Source organism: Mytilus californianus, unplaced genomic scaffold (genome assembly GCF_021869535.1).
Source record: "Mytilus californianus isolate M0D057914Y unplaced genomic scaffold, xbMytCali1.0.p SCAF_7, whole genome shotgun sequence".
NCBI classification, from domain to species: domain Eukaryota; kingdom Metazoa; phylum Mollusca; class Bivalvia; order Mytilida; family Mytilidae; genus Mytilus; species Mytilus californianus.
This window is the reverse complement of record NW_026262723.1, coordinates 77,232,625-77,255,965: the sequence shown is the minus strand read 5'-3', so window position 1 is coordinate 77,255,965 and position 23,341 is coordinate 77,232,625. Positions and strand designations below refer to the sequence as shown.

The 23,341-nt window shown below is 32.2% G+C and overlaps 1 protein-coding gene across 4 annotated transcripts in view; it reads right to left on the bottom strand.

Moving 5' to 3' along the window:
- Positions 1 to 8,512: 8,512 nt before the first annotated feature.
- Positions 8,513 to 23,341, bottom strand: part of LOC127709045 (casein kinase I-like) — a 29,126-nt gene continuing 14,297 nt past the window's right edge. The window contains exons 6-9 of one of the 4 annotated variants that reach the window (XM_052214368.1): positions 22,738 to 22,908; positions 21,310 to 21,458; positions 20,784 to 20,922; positions 8,513 to 11,973 (exon numbers count right to left, since the gene is read on the bottom strand). In XM_052214368.1, the coding sequence (XP_052070328.1) occupies positions 11,744 to 11,973; positions 20,784 to 20,922; positions 21,310 to 21,458; positions 22,738 to 22,908 (689 nt within the window). In that variant the 3' untranslated portion in view covers positions 8,513 to 11,743. Of the gene's footprint in view, positions 11,974 to 15,787; positions 17,236 to 20,783; positions 20,923 to 21,309; positions 21,459 to 22,737; positions 22,909 to 23,341 lie in introns of those variants that run through there. The other 3 variants (XM_052214371.1, XM_052214367.1, XM_052214370.1) reach the window with 3 other exon arrangements.

Below are 23,341 nucleotides of genomic sequence, written 5' to 3'. Positions count from 1 at the left end.
TTTGTACAGTTCAGAAATGGAAGGGCCAAAATCAATCTAGGTATCACTTTTTGCTGCTTTAGGTCCGAACTTGACCTTCATTTAGTTACAGTAAACAACATATCTAAATTTGAAAAGATTTCGTCATATTGCACGGACAAGCTGTATCATTTTACGCTTAAAGGTCTACAACTCAACAACGATAAAAGCCAAAATCGTAAATATCGAACTTAATCTTCAGTTAGTCACAGGTAAAAATATATATATTAATTTGAAAAGATTTCGTCAAAGCGTTTTCCAGTTATTGCACGGACAACGCTCTAAGTATCACTTTTCACTACTTAAAAGTCTACAACTCAACAACGATAAAAGCTAATAAAATGCTCCGCAGGGCGCAGCTTGATACGACCGCAGAGGTCGAACCCTGAACAGTTGGGGCAAGTATGGACACAATATTCAAGCTTGATACAGCTCTGAATTTGGATTGTGATTAAATATTTGACACAGCATAGGTTTCTGACACAGAATGAATGTGGTCTAAGAACTTAAAAATTTTAAATTGGACATTCACCTATTATGGTCCAATATCCAAAATCTAAATACATGGTTAGATTCAGCATATCAAAGAACCCCAAGAATTCAATTTTTGATGAAATCAAACAAAGTTTAATTTTGGACCCTTTTGACCTCAATGTGGACAAAGTTGATAACGGGGCCCAAAAATCAAAAATCTAAATACATGGTTAGATTCAGCATATCAAAGAACCCCATATATTCAATTTTTGTTGAAATCAAACAAAGTTTAATTTTGGACCCCGATTTGGACCAACTTGAAAACTGGGCCCATAATCAAAAATCTAAATACATGTTTAGATTCAGCATATCAAAGAACCCTAAGAATTCAATTTTTGTTAAAATCAAACTTAGTTTAATTTTGGACCCTTTGGACCTTAATGTTGACCAATTTGAAAACGGAACCAAAAATTAAGAATCTAAATACACGGTTAGATTCGGCATATCAAAGAACCCTAATAATTCAATTTTTGATGAAATCAAACAAAGTTTAATTTTGGACCCTTTGGACCTCAATGTGGACAAATTTAAAAAAGGGGCCCAAAATTCAAAAACTTAATACACGGTTAGATTCAGCATATTAAAGAACCCCAAGAATTCAAGAATAAAACCCCATTGAAATTGGTCAAGAAATAAGCAATTTATAGGAAGTATCTTCTTTTGCACAATACTGTGCAATTGAATATTTCTTGCTATTGCGCAATACTGCACAATTGACAATTTCTTGCTATTGTGCAATATTGTGCTATTTGATATTTCTTGCTATTGCGCAATACTGTGCAATTGAAGATTTCTTGCTATTGCGCAATACTGTGCAATTGAAGATTTCTTGCTATTGTGCAATACTGTGCAATTGAAAATTTCTTGCTATTGCACAATACTTATTATATAATAATTTACACATCCTGTTAGGTGTGTATCTCCTACCATATCATTATTATTTGCTTTTAAATATAAATCAGAAATAACCAACTTAAAATGGAAAATTTTAAAAGAAAAAAAAAGGAAAAAAAGAAAAAAAAGGAAAAAAAAAAAAAATCCCCCCCCCCCCAAATTTTTGGAACCCCCTTATGATTCATCACCCCTTAAATCAATCCCAGCCTTCCCTTTGTGGTATGGTACCTTGCAGTACAATTTCAGAGAGATCCATACACTTGAACACAAGTTATTGTCTGGAAACTAGAAAAATGTGTTTTTTTGCCCCTTTTTGGCCCCCAATTCCTAAATGTTTCGGGCAATTACCCCCAAACTCAATTCCAGCTTTCCCTTTGTGATATGGAACCTTGTGGTACAATTTCAGAAATATCCAAACACTTACACACAAGTTATTGTCATGAAACTAGAAAAATGCTTGTTTTTTGCCCCTTTTTTGGCCCCTAATTCCTAAAATTTTGAGGCAATTACCCCCAAAATCAATCCCAGCATTCCCTGTGTGATATGGAACCTTGTGGTACAATTTCAGAGAGATCCATACACTTGAACACAAGTTATTGTCTGGAAACTAGAAAAATGCTTATTTTTGGCCCCTTTTTGGCCCCTTATTCCTAAACGTTTCGGGCAATTACCCCCAAACTCAATTCCAGCTTTCCCTTTGTGATATGGAACCTTGTAGTACAATTTCAGAAATATCCAAACACTTACACACAAGTTATTGTCATGAAACTAGAAAAATGCTTGTTTTTTGCCCCTTTTATGGCCCCTAATTCCTAATATTTTGAGGCAATTACCCCCAAAATCAATCCCAGCATTCCCTTTGTGATATGGAACCTTGTGGTACAATGTCAGAGAGATCCATACACTAACACACAAGTTATGTCTGGAAGTTACAAAAATGCTTATTTTTAGCCCCTTTTTGGCCCCTAATTCCTTAACTGTTGGTACCATAACCCCCAAAATCAATCTCAACCTTCCTTTTGTGGTATTGAACCTTATGGTAAAATTTCATAGAGATCCATTCACTTAAAACTAAAGTTAGAGTGTGAAAACCAATGTGTCTTCGGACGACGCCGGACGACGACGACGACGACGACGACGCCAACGTCATACCAATATACGACCGCAAAAATTTTTGCGGTCGTATAAAAACGTGAAAATCAAACTTAACCTTCATTTTGTCACAGGAAACAACATATCTAAACTTGAAAAGGTTTCGTCAAAGCGATTTCAAGCAGGGACTTTCTTTCCTAACAGACTGTCCCTGTCTCAAGTTATTGAACGGACTCTGTTTGGCAGCCGTCCGCCTGGCTTACATCACCAAATTAATAATCGATATTTTCCTTCAGAAATCCGGTTAAAAATGAGCAAAATGAAACATTCTACAAACTAGGTGCCAAGAAAGGGTGATCAGTTCCTGACCAAGTAGTGGCACCGGTTTTGTTTCTCTTGACCTAAAAATTCTGTGATAAGTCATGGAGGCAAGGAGGGTTGAATTTTGACAAATGAATATAAGATGACCCAACCTAGTAGCTTTCACGGAAGAAGTATCCCTATTACTAGTTAGTGGCCAATTAAAGGAGTGGGGCCACTAACAACCCTATTTGGCCCAAAAATATAGCATTTTTACAAATCTGTTAAAAATGCAAAATTTTAGCTATTTGTTGGAAAGTAGAATACTTTTGTTATATAAATATGGGCTGTTTTTGACAATACAATACACATTACTGCAAAATTACTGAAATCTTTACAATTTTATCATTTGTGCTAATTTTTAGACGTTTTTTGTTTAAAATGGAAGTGGCCGCACTTGTGTTCAGTCATAATATTTAAATATATATGTTGTATTTGATGATAATGCATAACATATATATAAAGGTTGAGACTGTGAGAACTTACATTGTAAACAAAAAACATCTTAAAATTGACGCTTTATGGCATATATGATAGATTTTTGAGATTTAAACTTGAATTTGAGGTTTTTAATGACCAAATCAGTTCAAATCTTTGACATAAATTTAATTGAATCAACTGAAGTTGACACTGGTGTTTAAAATTTCTTTCAACAGATTAGCATAAGGCCAAAATTAGCCCTAACCGGACCTTCTCCTTTTTGAGGTAGATAATATAAAATTTAATGTGGTATGATTGCATATTAGACCGTCAGTATCCACCAATTCCAATAAGAGCAACTATATATAGTCCATCATAAAGCCGTCAAAAATGAGGAAATCCCATACCCTATAGTAATCTATAAAAGGCCCCATCATGATAAAATTTGGAACAATTTAAACTAGAAATTCAACAGCCTGACAATAAAAGAAAAACAAATATGGCAAATAGCAACCAGCAACCACTATATTACTATTTCCAGACTAATGACTGTCACATAAAGAAAGGTTTGAGTGCTCTTCCTATCCCTAACAGGGACAGTGGTGTAACAGCATAACATAATCAATTTTAAACAATCAAGAGGTCTTACTGTAGATTTTTAGTCAACTGCAATAAGTGGAGAGCTACACTTACAGTCAAGTCACAGTAAAATATTTAAAAATAAATGGGGAATGTGTCCATGTGACACAGATGATGCCCCTGCCTGCATATAACATTATAAAGGGACATAACTCAAGAACTGTAAAAGTGATGGCATGATCTGATGCTACCCAAATTTGTACTTGATCTGAGTTTTGTGGTAATAAGCATTGTGTATATGTTTCATAACATTTAGTTGAGGCAAACTTAAGTTAGAGAACAGAAACGAAAAATGAATCAATTTTTCCATTTGTAAAGGGGCATAACTCTAGAACTGTATAAGTGATGCCACCAAAATTCAAACTTGATCTGTGTTTTGTGGTAATCAGCATTGTGTATAAGTTTCATAACATTTGGTTGAGGCAAACAAAAGTTAGAGAATAGAAACGAAAAATTCAGCAATTTTTCCATTTGTAAAGAGGCATAACTCTAGAATGGTAAAAGTGATGCTACCAAAATTCAAACTTGATCTGCGTTTTGTGGTAATAAGCATTGTGTATAAGTTTATAAGTAACAGAAACCAATTTTGGGACGTACAGACGTACAAGGGTAAAACTTAATGCCCCCTCCGCTACAGCAGGGGCATAAAAATGGAGAATGTGTCTATGGGCAACAGATGCCCCCGCTTGTAAATATGCCTGAGTCAACTTCCACATACAGATGCAGGATTCAAATAATTAAGACCATTTTCTGATTATTAGTATTGTGTATAAGTTTCATAACATTTGGTTGAGGCAAACTGAAGTTATAGAACGGTAACGACAGATTTTGCAATTTTTCCAATTATAAAGGGGCATAATTCAAGAACGGGAAAAGTGACGCCAACCAATTTCAAACTTGATCTATGTTTTGGTGGAAAAAAAAGCATTTTGTATAACTTTCATAACATTTGGTTGAGGCAAACTAAAAATAGAGAATGGAAACAAAAATTCAGCAAATTTTATGTTTATAAAGGAGCATAACTCATGAACGGTAAAAGTGACACCACCCAATTTCGAACTTGATCTGTGCTTTGTGGTACAAATGTTATAAGTATTGTGTATAAGTTTTATAACATTTGGTTGAGGCAAACTAAAGTTACAGAACAGAAACCAATTTTGGGGACGTACGCGACAACAGATGGATGAACGAGACAGACAATGGTAACACAGAATGCCCCCTTAGCTATGGAGGGGGCATAAAAATAGACATATCATGTGTGCAAGCTTCTTTCATTTGGGTTGATTTGAAAAATACTATTTTTTAAGGAAGTACTAAAATGTGTGCAAAATAAAACCTTGCTAATAGGAAGAAAATAAATAATCTTAATCATTTCAAGAATTCTTAATTTACGCAAGTCTAGAGTTATGAAAATTTGTGTAAAAGTGAAACCTTGAGTCCCATCCTTACCCTTCATCTTGTTCATAAAGGAAACAAGATGGACTCTTTTTGGAGTGTCCATTTTACAAGGTGAAAAAGCAAACTTAAAAAGAAACTTACCAAATGCATATTCTATTTAATTCAGTGAATTAGTGATGTCTATTATCAGGCAGGGATGTTTTTTTTGTGTCTTGTATAGATGTTAAATAAAAGCATCCTTCAAATAAAAAATAAATGGAGAATCCATGGGACACAGATGATGCCCCCTCTTGCATATAATGTTATAAAGGGACATAACTAGAGAACTGTTAAAGTGACTCTACTTGATCTGAGTTTCGTGGTAATAAGTGTTGTGTATAAATTTCATAATATTTGGTCGAGGCAAACTAAAATTAGAGAATGAAAACGAAAATTTCATAATTTTTTTTATTTGTAAAGGGCTTGATCTGTGTTTTGTGGTAATAAGTATTGCATATGTTTCATATAATTTGGTTGAGGCAAACTAAAGTTAGAAAACAGAATCAAATTTTGGGACATATGTACGTACAGACAAGACAATGGGGTGTTGAGGCAGGTGCATAAAAACAGTAAAACAGGTAAAAACATGGTTTTCCACAATTGTATTACAATTGCATGAAGACGTATTGAAGCTAAAATTTACTCTATAATTAAAGTAAGAATTTCAAAGGGTCATCAAGTAGGGGCAACAGTACAGAAATCTGTAAAAAAAAATTGCTTGAAACATACTGTAAAAAATCAAGAAATTATTGTGAGGTTTTTTAATGGCGAATAATGTGACTAAATAAGAATCACGATAATAAGAACTTGCATACTGATATCATATATATTAATATGCAGATTTTTTTTAAATCGAATAATTAATATCAAATTTTTGTCTATCCTTCAAAAATCGCAATAATAAATGCACACAATAATTTCTGATTTTACAGTAAAATTTTTTTACCATGTCCTGTATTTTATCTATCAACTGAAAAAAAATAAATGGGGAATGTTTCCATGGGACACAGATGATGCCCCCGCTTGCAAATAACATTATAAAGGGATATTACTCAAGAACTGTAAAAGTGACGCTACCCAAATTTGTACTTGATCTGAGTTTTGTGGTAATAAGCATTGTTTATAAGTTTCATAACAATTAATTGGGGCAAACTTAAGTTAGAGAATGGAAACAAAAAATTCAGCAATTTTTCCATTTGTAAAGGGGCATAACTCTAGAACAGTAAAAGTGACACAACCAAAATTCTAACTTGATCTGTGTTTTGTTGTTATAAGCATTGTGTATAAGTTTCATAACATTTGGTTGAGGGAAACTAAAGTTTCAAGCGGGATGTATAAAGACACACCCACGTTCGTTTAGATCTATAAAGAGGTTAAACTCCTAACTATCCTACTGTCTGTCCATACATTTATTTTTGGCATTGCACTAGTCATGTCTTCTTTGACTGTCCATTACGTTAAAATACTAAATCCCTCGGATGTGTTTTAGTTGATTTTAGTGTCTGATGCATGATTTTTTTATTATTGTTTTGGCTTTTAACTAGCTGTCAGTAACTGGGAGTACTCTCAAATCGTACTTTCTTGTTTATTTGACCTGCTGATACTAATTGTATTGCTTTTTTTGTTATTTAATGTTATTCAGGGTTATATCTGGTCTATATACCAGCTTTGATAAGTGTTTGGTATAACTATAAATTTTCACTTCGTACTATGAACTTCAAAATTATTTATTTTGTAAAAATATTTCCTTTCTCTATTGGTACTGTACACGTATACCTAACAACAAAATTATTTTCATTTACCTGTGTTTAAAGTTATTGCAAATGGCTGATATTTTTGTTCGAGCATATTGTTTTTCTTTAATTGTTTAACATTTCTTACCAATATAACATGTTACTTTTATTATTCTTCCCTTAGTTTATTTATTTTGTATTTACATTGTGTCATAGGTCAAATTTATTTGTTCAGTGTATGTTCAATGGTGTTAATATGACCTTTGATTGAGTTAAGCTATTTCAGTTGATATTTTATAGTGTGTCTTTCTATGTTGTGATGTTACACTATTGTTTCAGAAAAAGGGTGAAGGTTTGGTACCATTAAAATGTTTAAACCCGCTGCATTTGTTTGCACCTGTCCTAAGTCAGGAATCTGATGTTCAGTAGTTGTCGTTTGTTGATGTGGTTCATAAGTGTTTCTCGTTTCTAGTTTTTTTATATAGATTAGAAAGTTGGTCTTCCCGTTTGAATGGTTTTACACTAGTAATTTTTTGGGGCCCTTTATAGCTTACTGTTCGATGTGAGCCAAGGCTCCATGTTGAAGACCATACTGTGACCTATAATGGTTTACTTTTATAAATTTTGACTTGGATGGAGAGTTGTCTCATTGGCACTCATACCACATCTTCTTAAATCTAATTAGAGAACGGAAACGACAAATTCAGTAATTTTTCCATTTATAAAGGGGCATTACTCTAGAACGGTAAAAGTGACACCACAAAAATTCAAACTTGATCTGTATTTTGTTGTAATAAGCATTGTGTATAAGTTTCATGACATTTGGTTGAGGCAAACTAAAGTCAGAGAACGGAAACCAATTTTGGGACATACGGACGTACAGAGGGACAAGGGTAAAACTTAATGCCCCCTCCGCTACGGCGCACATAGAACTGGAATTTAATGACTATAAGTAAAATTGGTATGTACTTTCCTGTAAAGTGTCAAGAGTACAATAAAATTGAGAATGGAAATGGGGAATGTGTCCCATATATAATACAGAGTATCAACTTTACTGGATCTTTGGTTATATCTTCTAAGGTTTAGTATTTGTTGTTATATTTACTTATCTGTACAGTATTGACTGTTACTCATGGTTGAAGGCTGTACACTGACACCTAGATATGGTCATCTCTATTCTATTTTATCTTTGTTAAATTGCTGTACCATAGCAGCTGTACCATGATACCTTTTGATATTTTTTGACATTTTGCCCTGTTTGTGTATAAAGTTTGGATGGTTGTACTAAAGTGTGTGAAGTTTTTTTCCCTTACATTTCTTTTTTTTTGTCCTAAGCATATTGAAGTTGAGTATAAATAAAAATAAATATAAGAGAAAAGTATCCATTAAAATTTGATGAATTTATTATTTACAATTGACCATTCATTATTTACAGCTTTCATACAATACTATAACAAACACACCTTGAAGTATCATAACCCAAAGGCACACCAACTAGGGACTGATCATTTTTACTTTGATTTTTCATTAGCAAATAAGACTTTGTTACACAATTAATGATAATTCATATCAAGAAACTGAAATTGCCAAACACTTCTTTTATTTTTAGAGACCTCCATTATATATAGAGAGAACTGTCCTGTTTTCTATCAAAACTTAAATTGTAAACGCTATTGAAAGCAAATTTAAGTGCCACTCACATAGATTATATTTCTTGGAGGTTTGTTATAATAAGTGATGATAATAAATATATGTATATGAACATTCACAAATAATGTTGTATGATAAACATTTTAAACAGTGGTGGATCCCCCCCCCCTTTTTTTGGACAATCAATGCATTTGAATGGGACATATAGTTGGAACCCCCCCCCCTTTTAAAAATGGCTGGATCCGCCCCTGTTAAAGGTACTGAAATGTTTTGGCTATGTAATAACATATGTTAACCATTCATACCTCAGTACCATTTAATTGTTAACATTAAATAAATGATAAACTAATGTTAGATAAACAAAAGATAAGTTATTTCCTTTCCTTTTCAATTGTTTAAAATATGGCCTGCCTTTGCAGCTGTCAGTGGTAAAGTGTTATTTTGACTACAAAAAACTAAGTCCATTTATTAGTAAAATACAGAAATAAATATGAAAAATTTAAAATTTTGTTGAAGGTTTTATCATGAAGAAGCTGCTGTCAGAGTTTCATAAAATTCAATGAAGTTGTGACAAAGTAATTGTCTTTAACCCCAGACTGTATATTGTCTTTAACCCCAGACTGTATATTGTCTTTAACACCAGACTGTATATTGTCTTTAACACCAGACTGTATCTTAATGTTAACTGCCATTTTTTTTTTCATGACAATGAAAAATCATTTAAATCAACATTGTTTGAATTTTCCTTGATGACAATTCTTAGATCTTGCAAACTTGATACAAATATGAATGCTCAAATACACTAACTGGTTCTGTTTTAAATTCATATGAACCAATAAAACTTGTAACGTTTAAATAAAATGAAACTTGATGAAATGCATGATAATTACAAAACAGTATAAGATTTAAACCTGAGAACTCAACTGGAACTGTTAATGAGTGATAATTGAAGCACAGATGTGATATACATGTATTAAATGACCATACAACATCTTTACAAGATTTAATGATGAGACAATTTTGGATCTAACGAAGATATAAAACAATCTGACTGAAGCATTCACCGAGCTGAAAGGAATTCAAGTATGCTGCAGAAAGCACAGAAATGTGCAGACAAGTTCATTGTAAATTTTGAACAAAAGTTTTACATCTAAACATTAAGACAATTTGGATATTAAATGAAAATGAATTGAGCACTTTTTAAATCACAATTCACTCAATTACACATTAATATTTGTAAGGAAGAGTTGGTAACATTGATCAATTTGTGTGTTTTACTCAGACAAAACATATGGACAGTTATCTTTGATTTAGATTAACAATAGCAATACAATTGTTGTATCGTTCTTAAGTCAGTTATAAACAGAACATAATATATATCATTCTTATTGTAAACAATGAAGATTCTTAAGTCACATCTTACTATCCTACAGCATTATATATCTCAAGATAGTATAGAGAATATTATTTTACCATGACAACACCAATATAACAACATTTCACATTTCAAGTTAGCTCGGGGAATAATATTTATTATTACCATCTGATATACTGAAATTAACCAAACCAACTTTGCACATTTCAATTTTGCTATCAGATAAGGGTTTACTTTTACAACTGACATTTTCCCAAATAGACAGTTGTAGTTAACAGTCTCAATGTCAAGGAAATTAACTGAACTTAAAATTGACAACAAAATGCCTAAACATTGAGGAACTGTTGCATAAAGTGTTTTACACTTAATACAATAGTAAACGTTTTATTTTTATCTGTACCTTTAAGTAGTGTATCTGCACATATTTAAAATAACTGACCATATTCTTGCACGCAAATCATTAAAATTTGATAAATATCAACCAATAACATATTCACATATTAATAAAATATTCAATACATCACACTGTAAAAATATGTGATCCACACACTTTTCATCCATAAAAAACCCTTTCAAACATGTACACAAGGTGGGGTTTAATTTCTTTAAAAAAAAAAAGTTTCAGACTATGTATGGTTAAATCAAAAAAGCATTTATTTCGAAATTCTCTCCCATTCAAATTGAAAAATAACAAAAAGTCCCAAATTCTCCTTAAAATGTTTTTTTATTTCTTTTAAATCTGTCATTTATCATGTCTCTTTTAAATTTCCAACAGATAAATACTGAGTTTATGCCTACTTAGAAGAAGCAGATCTTTGAATATTAAAACACCTAGATGTTATAACATTCAATCTAAAACCAAGATACTTGTATATTATATTGTGCATATTTCATGGAAGGTGAATGTAACACATATCTTCATTTCTATATAAGTAAGCCTAATTTCAACAGATTCATAAATATTTAATGTTCAAACAGATATCAAGTCAGAAATTTAAGTATGAAAATTTGTATTTGAATTGCAAAAGAAATTGATGAATACTGTAAATTCAAAATTATTGCGATGTTTTTATTATTGCGAAAAATGCGACAGGATTACAATCGCAATAATTTAAACTTGCATTTTGAATTTTTTTATATGAATTAAACAGGATTGTTCTCAATATCGCAAAAATAAAAATCGCATTTTAGTCTAAAATGACAAAATCGCAATAATAATTGAACGCAATAATTTCTGAATTTACAGTAAAAACAAACACATTGTATGTACGAATGTTATGGAAATTATTTTTCACAAATCACATCCTGGTGGTTTATTAGAGACTCATGTTCAGTAAATACATACAATTAATGTATACATTTTTCATGCATGCTCAACCTACTTATCATTTATTTTAACTGTTGGAACTCTTTTAAAAACAAGGACCTACATAAAATACATTAGATCTATAAAAGATTTTGATCAATCATTAACATTTATACAACCACATTAACACACACACATGTAAATCATGTAGATGTTGACACATTTATATCACATTTCGCATAAAAATTGGCACCATCTTCCTCCAACAATTTGATTACAGCACTATCATTTTCGATTATGTCGAGACGAGCCTGTCCTTACAGGTATATCACCATCTTTTGAAGCACTTCCTCTTCTCATTGCTGAATTGACACCAGATAAACCAGCCTGCATTGGAGCTGTAGAAATTCGTGTGGCATCACGTTGCAGCACTTCAGCACCTGTAGGTATCCCTCTGTGAAGACGTGTGCTGGTTCTTCTTTCCCTTTCTCTAGAGTATGGTCTAGGGGATTCATCTGCCAATAATGTAACCAAATAATTATAATTAAGAACACTTGATTATTTTCGTTAATAATTGACTTGACTGTAGATTACTAATTATTTTTAAACCAAACGATGATCCATTTAAAACATTGAAATATCAATACAATAATATTCATTTCTATTGGTTTGTACCCTCATCAATGACAATAGAACCTTTCTTTACCATTCCAGAATTGTTGGATTTGGCATGTATAAATCTAATACCTTCTCTCTCAAATAAACTTACCTGTGCTGTTTGGAGTCAGGAATATAGGAGACAGTATTTATTCTGTTTATTTGTATTTATTAGTGGTAGTTTTTCCCCAACTACTGTGGATTCATTTATTTTCATTGGTACCAATTTTCGTGGATTGAGCAATAATTGCTTTTTCATGGATATATGAATTCGTAGTTTTGCCAAAGTGTGCTCACAAACCTATAGAAAATTTGCAATATTTTGAATTCAAATTCATGGTTTACTGATACCCACAACATTAGTACTCCAAGAATAATGATGACTCCATAGTACATGTTTTTCTTTTGTGTTTTAATTAAAAGATTATGTTTGTTGTGACTATGTCTCACAGAAGAGATACATATCTAGCATTGTCCAACCTTAAGAAACATGTATTTCCTCTTGAAAATGATTGTACAAAGTTCAAATTATATTAAATAGCCATCCATAATCAATATTATGATAAAGTCTCCATGAGTTGAATAAACCACTTTCCTTTAGAAATCCTTCAAGTACAATTTTGTTTCACTGATAACTGTGTACTTTTCATTGCCAACAATTTTGATACTTTTAGACTTTATTTGATATATAATTAATTTTTTTTTCTGTCTAAGTATAATATGGCATGATATCTACAAATACAATGTATGACTTGTGAAATTTCCTATCATAATGATTGTGTACAAGATAATGAGACCAAACCTTCATGGTTAATTTCTTTAAACCCAAAACTTATACCTGGTATGGGATAGACAAACACACATACAGGATAACATAAATGGGGAATGTGTTCATGAGACACAGATGATGCCCCCGCTTGCATATCATATAAAGTTATAAAGGGACATAACTGAAGAACGGTAAAAGTGACGCTACTCAAATATGTACTTGATCTGAGTTCTGTAGGAATAAGTACTGTGTATGAGTTTCATAAAATTTGGTTGAGGCAAACTTAAGTTAGAGAACAGAAACGAAAAATTCAGCAATTTTTCCATTTGTAAAGGGGCATAACTCTAGATCAATTAAAGTGACACCCCCAAAATTCAAACTTGATCTGTATTTTGTGGTAATAGGCATTGTGTATAAGTTTCATAACATTTGGTTGAGGCTAACTTATGTTAGAGAACGGAAACGAAAAATTCAGCAATTTTTCCATTTGTACAGGGGCATAACTTGAGAATGGTAAAAGTGACACCACCAAAATTCAAACTCGATCTGTATTTTGTGGTATTAAGCATTGTGTACAGGTTTCATAGCATTTGGTTGAGGCAAACTAAAGTTAGAGAATGGAAACAAAAAATTCAGCAATTTTTCCATTTGTAAAGGGCATAACTCTAGAACAGTTAAAGTGACCCCATCAAAATTCACCCATAAGCATTGTGTATAAGTTTCACAAAATTTGGTTGAGGCAAACTAAATTTAGAGAACGGAAACCAACTTTGGGACGTAGGTACGGACAGACAGATGGACAGACATACAGACGGACAAGGGTAAAAATTAATGCCCCCTCCGCTACTACGGGGGCATAATTATGCCCTCTACTTATGTAGACAGGGTATCACAAACAATTAAAATAAACTGTTATCACAGAGATATGTCTCGCCTTTTTGTAATTTTGATAATGCAAATGTTGAAATTAAAATAGCAATACTTTAACATGTAAGTTATGCAAATATTCAAAGTCGATGAACCATGACTGAAGGTACATGGCTAAACAATCTCCATGGAATGAGATGTGCCAATGCTAATACAACTGCATACCAAATACCATTGACTTATTATAAGTCGTTCCCTTTAAACAAACCTAAACACAAACATTAACTTGTAAACTATGTAAAAGTTTCAAAGTCAATGAACCATGATCAGGGGTGGGGCTATATAATCTCCATGGAAACGATACTTGCATATGCCAATAAATTTGCATATCAAATATCACTGACTTAACATTAGCAGTTCATCTTAAATTGATCTAATAACAAACTATTAAATGTAAACTAAGCAAAAGTTTCAAAGTAAATAGACCATGACTGAGGGGGCGGGGCCAAATATTCTCCATGGAAATGAGATGTGCTAATGCTTATACAACTGAACACTAATTAACATTCATGATTGGCCTACCACTAATGGTTCCCCTTGAACTGACCTAATCACAAACTAATACATGTTAACTTAGCAAAATTTTCAAAGTCTATAGACCATGACTACTGGGGCGGAGCCAAATAATCTCCATGGAAATGAGATATGCCAATGCTTATACAACTGCATACCAAACATCATTGACCTACCACTAGTGGTTCCCCATAAATTGACCTTATCACAAACTAATACATGTAAACTATGAAAAGTTTCAAAGTCAATAGACCTTGACTGAGGGGGCGGGGCCAAATAATCTCCATGGTAATGAGATGTGCCAATGCTAATACAACTGCATACCAAATATCATTGACCTACCACTAGTGGTTCACCATGAACTAGACCTAATCACAAACTAATACATTGTTGACGCCGCCGCCGCCGGAAAACAGCATACCTATGTCTCCGTCAAGGCGAGACAAAAATCAATGAAGCAAAATGATAACTCCAGAATGTTTTTATTTTACTAAATGATAACCTTGTAATCAACCAGATTTACTCATTATACACCATACAGTACCAGAACAATATTGAAAGAAGTTTAACTAAGTTGAAATACTCATTAAAGAGCACTTGTATGTTTAAATGATCCTTAATCTCATTGTTCACTTAGTGAACTTGATGTGACAGTTGAACATTGGCTTGGATGCTCAGACTGTTTCTTAAACAATTGAGAATGATGTATACTGCACATTTAAATATATGGAAATATAAATTTCAAATAATGGGAGATCTTAAAACAACTGCATAATGGAAGGTGCACAACCTCAATAGGTTTGCAAACTTTGTGTGAAGATCCAAAGATTAAGGTTAAAAATAAAAACATCTATTGAAACTATTTGTTTTAGAAAATACCCCAAATCTGGGGAAAAAATCCATAATAGCAGATGCACAACTGCAATTCCAAGTGCAATCATTCTATGAAGTTTCAAAGATCTGGGTTGAAAATTGTAGGATTACACAAAAATGGTACGGTACTATCTTCTGTAAATGTTCATCATTTCCAAAATTCACAAAAGCGGGGATTCCTCAAACAATTCCATAATAACAGGTGCACAACTTTAACATGTATGCAATCTTTCTGTGAAGTTTCAGGGATCTTGATTGAAAAATGTAGGGGATAAATTACTCAAATTAGGTTCTAATTTTCTCGCCCAGACAACCACCACCACTATACCATGTCCAACCTGGCCGAAAATGCCAGGAGTTACAGTTATGAATTGTGTAAAAACATCTTTCATCAATAAACAGGTTTTACTTGCTTATTCAAATATAATCAACAGGACATGATTACAATTCTGGAATACTTGATGTTGCTTTCACTATGCTCTTGTAAGTATTTTCATTGTTTCCTTACACGGCTACAAATCAAATATATGTATCTTACTTGGTCCCCTTAAAATCATCTAAGTTTAGACTTCAATAACTTATAAACAATCTAAAACTTAATTTCTTTAATAATAACTGACTAGCAAATAATCATCAGAATAAAATATTGCACTGAATTAAATAACACTAATATTCACCAAGCTTTCTCACTTAGCACACAACTTTCATCCTGTTACACTCATCACTCATTCATTTTAGCAATAAGAATTTTCTTCTGAACATTATCAAACAAAACGACTAACTTCTCCATATTTGATATTATGTTAGCTTACAATGACTTAGGAATAACTCCATGTATGAATGATTTAACATATTTACCACTGCTCACAATGGAATGAACAATGAATTTTACATAATTATATTTTCACTTACCATTCATTCATATTTATGATTGAAAAGCACAAAACAAAATAAGCCTCACAAAAAACTGTTACTAAGCAAAGAAACAATTTGAAACAAATTATTTACAGAAGCATGGAAACTCTATCCTTTTGCAATGAAATATTGATTTAAAACCAGCACACTTTTCACTTCATAAACACATTTAAATTTTATCACTTCAGAAACATTATCAAACTGCCATCTACGTTCCTGATTGAAACTACTCAAATAAACTTAATCATGAGTTAATGAAAGACTCTTTTGAGCTACAAATTTAACTGAACACATGGCAAACTATATAACTTGACCATTTTCACTCAGAAAAACTACATTATTCAACTTAATTTGCTCGCAAATATGATGTTATTAATAAATATAAGATGAACCTAAAGCCTAATTTCTTTAACTGCAAAATTTACATAAATTTAATTTTGGATGTTTCATTGTGATATGAAAGTGACTGAATTTACAGATATATGAAAATTATTCATGAAGGTTCCATGATATCTATGTCTCACCTGCTCTTGCTGTTGTCAGTATTATTTAGAATTTTTATAAGTCCAATTTTCACAAAAATACACTCAGTTGGAAATAATCTTTGGTAAATTTTACATTGAACACAATTATCATGATTTTTTTTTTACAAAATATATGACTAATTTGAGTTTGTAGAAAAAGACTAAAAATATAAGGGTACATGTAAACATTATCAATGACCACAATTATGATTTCTGTCTCAACTTTGCAACTTCTAAGCAGGCAAGACAAAAATTTTTTGACTTCCTTCATATGAACCCGTCCTTATGACTACACTAATTTACAACAGAAATCTATCTTTCCGTTATTACTTTAAAATGTCTGTTACAATGATAATAATCTCATGATGGTTTTTGTTTTAACTGCTGTGGTCTATTTGAGTCCTGAATGATCCGCCTTAACTTAGCACTGTCATTTCCCACCGGAATTGGCAATCCTGAAGCCTTAAAGCTTATCCTTCCACCAGAAGATGGAGTGGCAAGTCTAGTTTCACCATCAGTAGCCTCAGCTCGACTTGTTGACAAAGACAACCTTGTAGGCATTCTGTCCCTTGTCCTAGGTGGCGCTGAACCTCGGACATCTAAGATAGAGGAAAAGATAGAACTAGTCCTGACTTGTCAACCCAGAATTTGAAAGAGACAGGATGATACATGCATAAACCAAAAAGCCATAACGAAAAATACATGCAGGAAAATGATAAAACTAAACAAAATTAAGACATGCAAATGATACCAAAAAATGTCCAAACTCCAAAATAAACGAAGCCATGCTCAGACCAAAATCTATCTGACCAACTCCAGTGGGAAATGTTCTACTCTACACCACAATTGTAAACATGCAGAAGAAATTACCATAAAACTCAAAATAATTTTTTTTACAGCTAACACTACTCAAATAACTTTTATATCAAAACTTTTGTCTGGTAATTTTTGGAAAACTCATTGATCATGTTAATAATACAATGTAATTGCTTCTGAATATTTTGAGCTGTTCAACTTAGTTTCAAACCTTTGTAATAATTCAATATTTTTCACATAAATTGTGTGTTTAAATATGTTGATAGTCTATAAAGCCAACATATGTCATGGTCAGTAATATTTATTAAATTCATGTATAAATATTTCACTTGTTCAAGCATTCTGATCCATCACTTATTTTACCAACTTCTTGAAAAGTTATCATCATTCAAGAATTGCATCCTGAAAATATGTTATCCCTCATGGTTACATATGCAGCAAGAGTTTAAACAGATTGCTACTACTCATTACAACTTCTATACAAGATAGATCAAATGTTCATTAGACATTCATCACACCTGTTTGCAACAGAGTTAAAATTAACAGCTGCACAATTGTGCATGATAGGCTTGTCTCCCTTACTTCAACCATTAAGGTCTACAAACTTTGAACAATTAATCTGAAAATGGTCAAAAATTAAATGACTGGAAGCTATCATTGTTTGATATATTACTATAAATTTCATGGGTTTAATTGACAGAAAACTGGACTTTTTGCAAGACATACATTCTGCTGGACAGTGAAGAATAACCTCTGTGGAAGCGGAGGTGATCATAACACCACTACAAACCATTATTGACATACCATTGGTGGTTCCTCTTAAAGTAACCTAATCACAAACTAACATGTAAACTGCAAAAGTTTCAAATTCAACAGTGCATGATCGAGGAGGTGAAGCAAAAAAATCTTCAAATTAACTTCCTATATGTACCAACTATCATTAATTTACCATTATGATTAGGGGTTTTCTTAAGTGACCTTATCACAAATTTTAACAGCTGTTGAAGCCTTGCCTTCTCAACTTTGTGTAGGTGAGACTAAAATCTTAAATAGCACAGGAAGACAGACTATCTGTAATGACATAACAAAGTTTCCTTTAATTTAAGATTTTTGCATTAAAGAAACAACTTGAATGTCAATTTTGCACATCATCAAAATTAAATGTAAGCTGGTATTTGAGGACTTAAATAATGTGCAAAAAAGATTTCCCCAAAAAAGTTTAACAACAAGCATTCTTAAGAGTATTGCACGCCAATACATAGTCCCCTACTGTTAAAAGATTAATTGTACTGGAACAAAATGCTAACTTGATCTACAACTTGTCATGGTGTAAACTATATAACAAATATCAAGTCAATATCTTCAAGCATGACGAAAAAAAGTGGGAAAACTGATTATTTAAGTGAATTTTTTTCAAGTCCAAGGAACGTAACTCTGCACAAAAACATCAGACCAGAACAAAATTAGAACTTGATCTGTAACTTGTCATTATAAACAATATACCAAATATCAAATCAATATCTTCAAGCATGAAGAAAAAAAGTGTGGAAAACTGATTTGCCAGACTGACGGATGGACAGACAGATGGGCGGAGTGCTAACCTAAAGTCCCCTTCGACTTCGTCAGTAGGGGACTAAAAACTTGAGTTATTATGATGCACTCTTATTGTTGAACCTCAACCTTTACAGTGTAAAAATTTCTGAAACATCCCTCAACAAAAACTTGATTTATCACAAGAAGTGCTACATATATATTGCAAGTTACTAACATAATTGAATGTTGAACCAAGTCCTCATATAATTGCATCAAAAACATTGGAAGTTGCCTTTGTAGAAAAGCATTGGGTATAAATTACGTAAAGATCCATTACAGCAAAATCAAGTTATAATGAGACATGTTCCAAATTATTCAATGTTCATCAATTTTTGTGTCAAGACTAACCTTATTTTATAATTGTTTTATACATTCTACACAAAAGTTTAAATTTAGCACGGAAATAGATTCAAGTGTCATTTTAGAGGAAGAGATGTGTTCCCTAATATAATCAGAAATGTCCAAATCCATATTTTGGTATAGGAAACCTCAACAATCACTTGGATCAAAAATTAATACAGCAGGTGCACAACTTTGTATTCTGTAAAAAGAACCTGTACAAGTTTGGCGGAATTCTGTGCAGTTTTTTTTTTATGGAGTTTCAGATAAACGCTGACAACGATGCAAAACAACAGAAGTGATCTCTTTGTCACTACAGCTTTGCTGTCAAGAGTACACAGTAACCACTTTATATCAATAAACCAAAATTCTGTTTATGACAACCCCTTCATGGTAGTGTATCATTTTAAATTGTCTCATTACAGCTTTAATAGAAAATGAGAGAACTAGAAGAACCATTTTCCAGATTGTATATTAACATGCATGTATGTATTATGATGAAAGAGGGGTATTATAGCCATAAACATTAGTTACAAAGGAATGTATGAATGAATGAGAGAAGTTACATGATAAACCTACTTTACTGATGAAATTAATTTAATTTAGAACGTATCACATGCTACTTTCATTCCAGACCAAGATTTACAATCAAAACAATCGTATTTTAACTGTAATTTACTCAAATTATTTTAATAATGTATCACAATTATAGCACGTGTCTACAACTAAATAGAAAAATCTGAAGTGTCATTTAATGTTGACAAGTGTACTTCCTTTTAAATTGTGGTGTCTGGTGTAACATCATAATTTTCAGATTGTATAGTGTTTTTATTCATTAGTTTATTGCTTTGAGGCAGTATTCAAGTTGTCAGTGATGTTGCTTAATATACAATATGCTTGTTACACACTTCTCTATAAAATAACCTTCACAAAATCATCAGCTGCAGAAGTTTTTATTTAATTAATCCATAGCCTACTTGTCTCATAAATCTTTTATATATTTTGCTGAAACTATCCTATTTATCAAACAAATTTTGCAAATACATGTGTGACTTACTGTGAAACTATAGACTTTGGACTGGCTTTTAAACAAATATGCTTTTAAGTGGGTTATAATACCAAGTTAATTGGATGGATCAACAACTCATTTTACACAATAGAGTTCAGTTGAAATGACAAACTTCTCTTTAAACAAAACCAAGTCAAAGTAAGAGTTTATCATCAAACTTTGTATACTTAAAATTTCAAATAGAGTGATATTTGTCTTTACAGTTAACAAAACATGAAACTAGTACCCCCCCTCCCAACCATATAAGACACAAAAATCCAGACAAACTGGATGCAAAGTAGAGAAAAACTTCTTTTGTCTTAAAGATAAAAGTATTCTTTCTCCACTTACTGTTGTAATCACCTGGAGGTGTGGCTGCTGTGACTGGCATTTGATCATTTTTCATTCGACTACCACCAGCTGTGCCATGCACTGGACGGGCAGAGGATCCAATTTTACCCCTGTCTGAATCATCATTATTACGTCCACCCTGTAAATAGTGTAAATTAAGTATTAATTTTTTGTAACATCCTCAAAATTTCCTGCTTAACAACATTGTTTTTGTCTTCATTAAAGTTTCATGTTGGCCTAATATTTTTTGTTAGGGTTGTTCTGTTTTGCCTAGCAATTCTAAAATAGGATTGACACATATAAAACAAGCAAATATTGGTTCCATAGAAGAACACCTTCCATTAAAGATGACTGTACAAGAGCCAAGTGTTCCATTTGTTGGTAAGCTAGTTTTTCTCAAAATGTTGCATTTGCTGCAAGATTTTTAAAATTACCTGTTTATAATGTCCCTTTTTTATAGCTATTCATGCATTATTGGACCCATAAGCCAAACTGAACACAATCCTATTTTCAAATATTTACTTACAAATTTCAACATGTTCCAATCAAAAACATAATCGTAGGTAAATCCTTGGCGATGGAACAAATTCCTGAACAGCTGTCGTAGATAAGAATAATCTGGTTTGTCATCAAACCGTAGAGATCGACAAAAATTCAGGTAGGTGGCAAACTCAGCTGAAATAAAATTTGTTCAATTCTGAAGTGAGTATTTCACATAGCGTTAATAATTTATATGAATGAAATTTCAAAACCAATCACACTTTCATCCATTTTAATAAAAGTGTTCCAAAAAAATGTTTGTTTGTTCTTATTTTCGAAATTGTCTGAGACTGAATTTATTAAAAATCGGGCAAAAATTGTACATGTCAGAGCACTTACAATGCAAATTTCCATATAATTAGAGGCATAACTCTTTTAAAAATAATTGATCAGCACTGATTTTCCAAATGTCCGAGACCATGCTGATATAAAACTATTATATAAGTTTAATAAAAATCTGACAAGAAATGTACACATGAGAGTGCAAACAATGAAATTTTCTATAAAATTAATATTTCTAAAGGCCATCACTCTTTTAAAAATGTTTGATTGGCACTGATTTTCGAACATGTCTGAGACATGGCTGATATAAACATACAATTAAAGTTTCATAAAAATCTGGCAAAAATTGTACACATGAGAGCGCTAACGATGTTATTTTTCACATAATTAATGTTTCCATTGGACATAACTCTTTTAAAAATAGTTAATCGGCACTGATTTTCAAATTTGTCCAAGAAATTGATGATTTAAATCTATGATATAAGTTTTATTAAAATCTGGCAAGAATTGTACATGTGAGGGGCTAACAAGACAGGACGGAAGGATGCATGGATGCCCGGTATTTCTATGTCCCAGCAAGGCATCGTGCAGGGGACAACAAGTTGAAAAGAATCACCTATTATTTACAAAATATAGTTTGTGATGGAGAAATATGGATCTTTACAGGGCTTTCCTTGCATATGATAGTTTTAATTGTCAACACAATTTGCCAAAAAAAAAAAAACCAACAAATTTTTCACCCACAAAAAAGTTTGGATAAAAATTCAAAATTTAGTCTGCATGACATTTTGATAATTCTAACAAAAAAAGAAGGAAAAAACATGTTTTACTATTATCACAGTTATAGGTACAATGTACATGTACTCCAATTCTCATATTATACTTTTCTACTTTACCCATTTCAAGGAAAGTGCTACCAGACATATACATTTAAAGGGACTATATTATTTGATTGATAGATTGTTGATTGCTTAAAACTTTTGTTGGCAAATATTTCTTTTGCAAACACCATTTGAATGAGTACATAAATTGCTGACATGTCGTAACAGACTTCTGGAAATATATGAACACATAATTTTTTCTAATTACAATTTCCTTGTTCCCATTTCTATGTCCCTGTTGTGAAACTTACAAGGAAATCCTTTACATAATTCTTCAATAGGTGTTGACATTTTCTTTTCACTAATACGTTCATACTTCTGTCTTTTTGTAGCTGCCTTCAGACCCTGCCAAGGTAAACTTCCCCGCAAGAAGTACATAAACACATAGCCTAATGACTCCATATCATCTCTCCTACTTTGTTCTAAAAAAAATACACCTCACATTACATTAAGGTTCAACTTGTCCTGATTTACATGTTGCATTCAGCTGTTCTGTTCAAGATGCAGTAAGATTTCCCATTCAAAATGAAATTGAGTAAGAACATTGTTAAGCTTCAATCCTACCTTAAAAAGTTACAAAAAAAGTATTGATCTACATGTACTTAAATTTTGAAACAACAAGATTTTGCTTGCTGAGTCAGGCAAAGTATACACCCACTGGTTATTTGACATTGATGGAAAGTTTAATGAAAACAATTTAAAGTAACACCTAACAGCAGAGTTTAATTGCAGCCTACATTAAAACATTTTGTTTCTTTGTGTCTCTCTTGGATTCTTTTTTAATGTAGTAACTATTTCTCACACAAGTTTACACTTTCACATCCTGAGCTAAAAACTTCTTTGAAAACCAGTGTA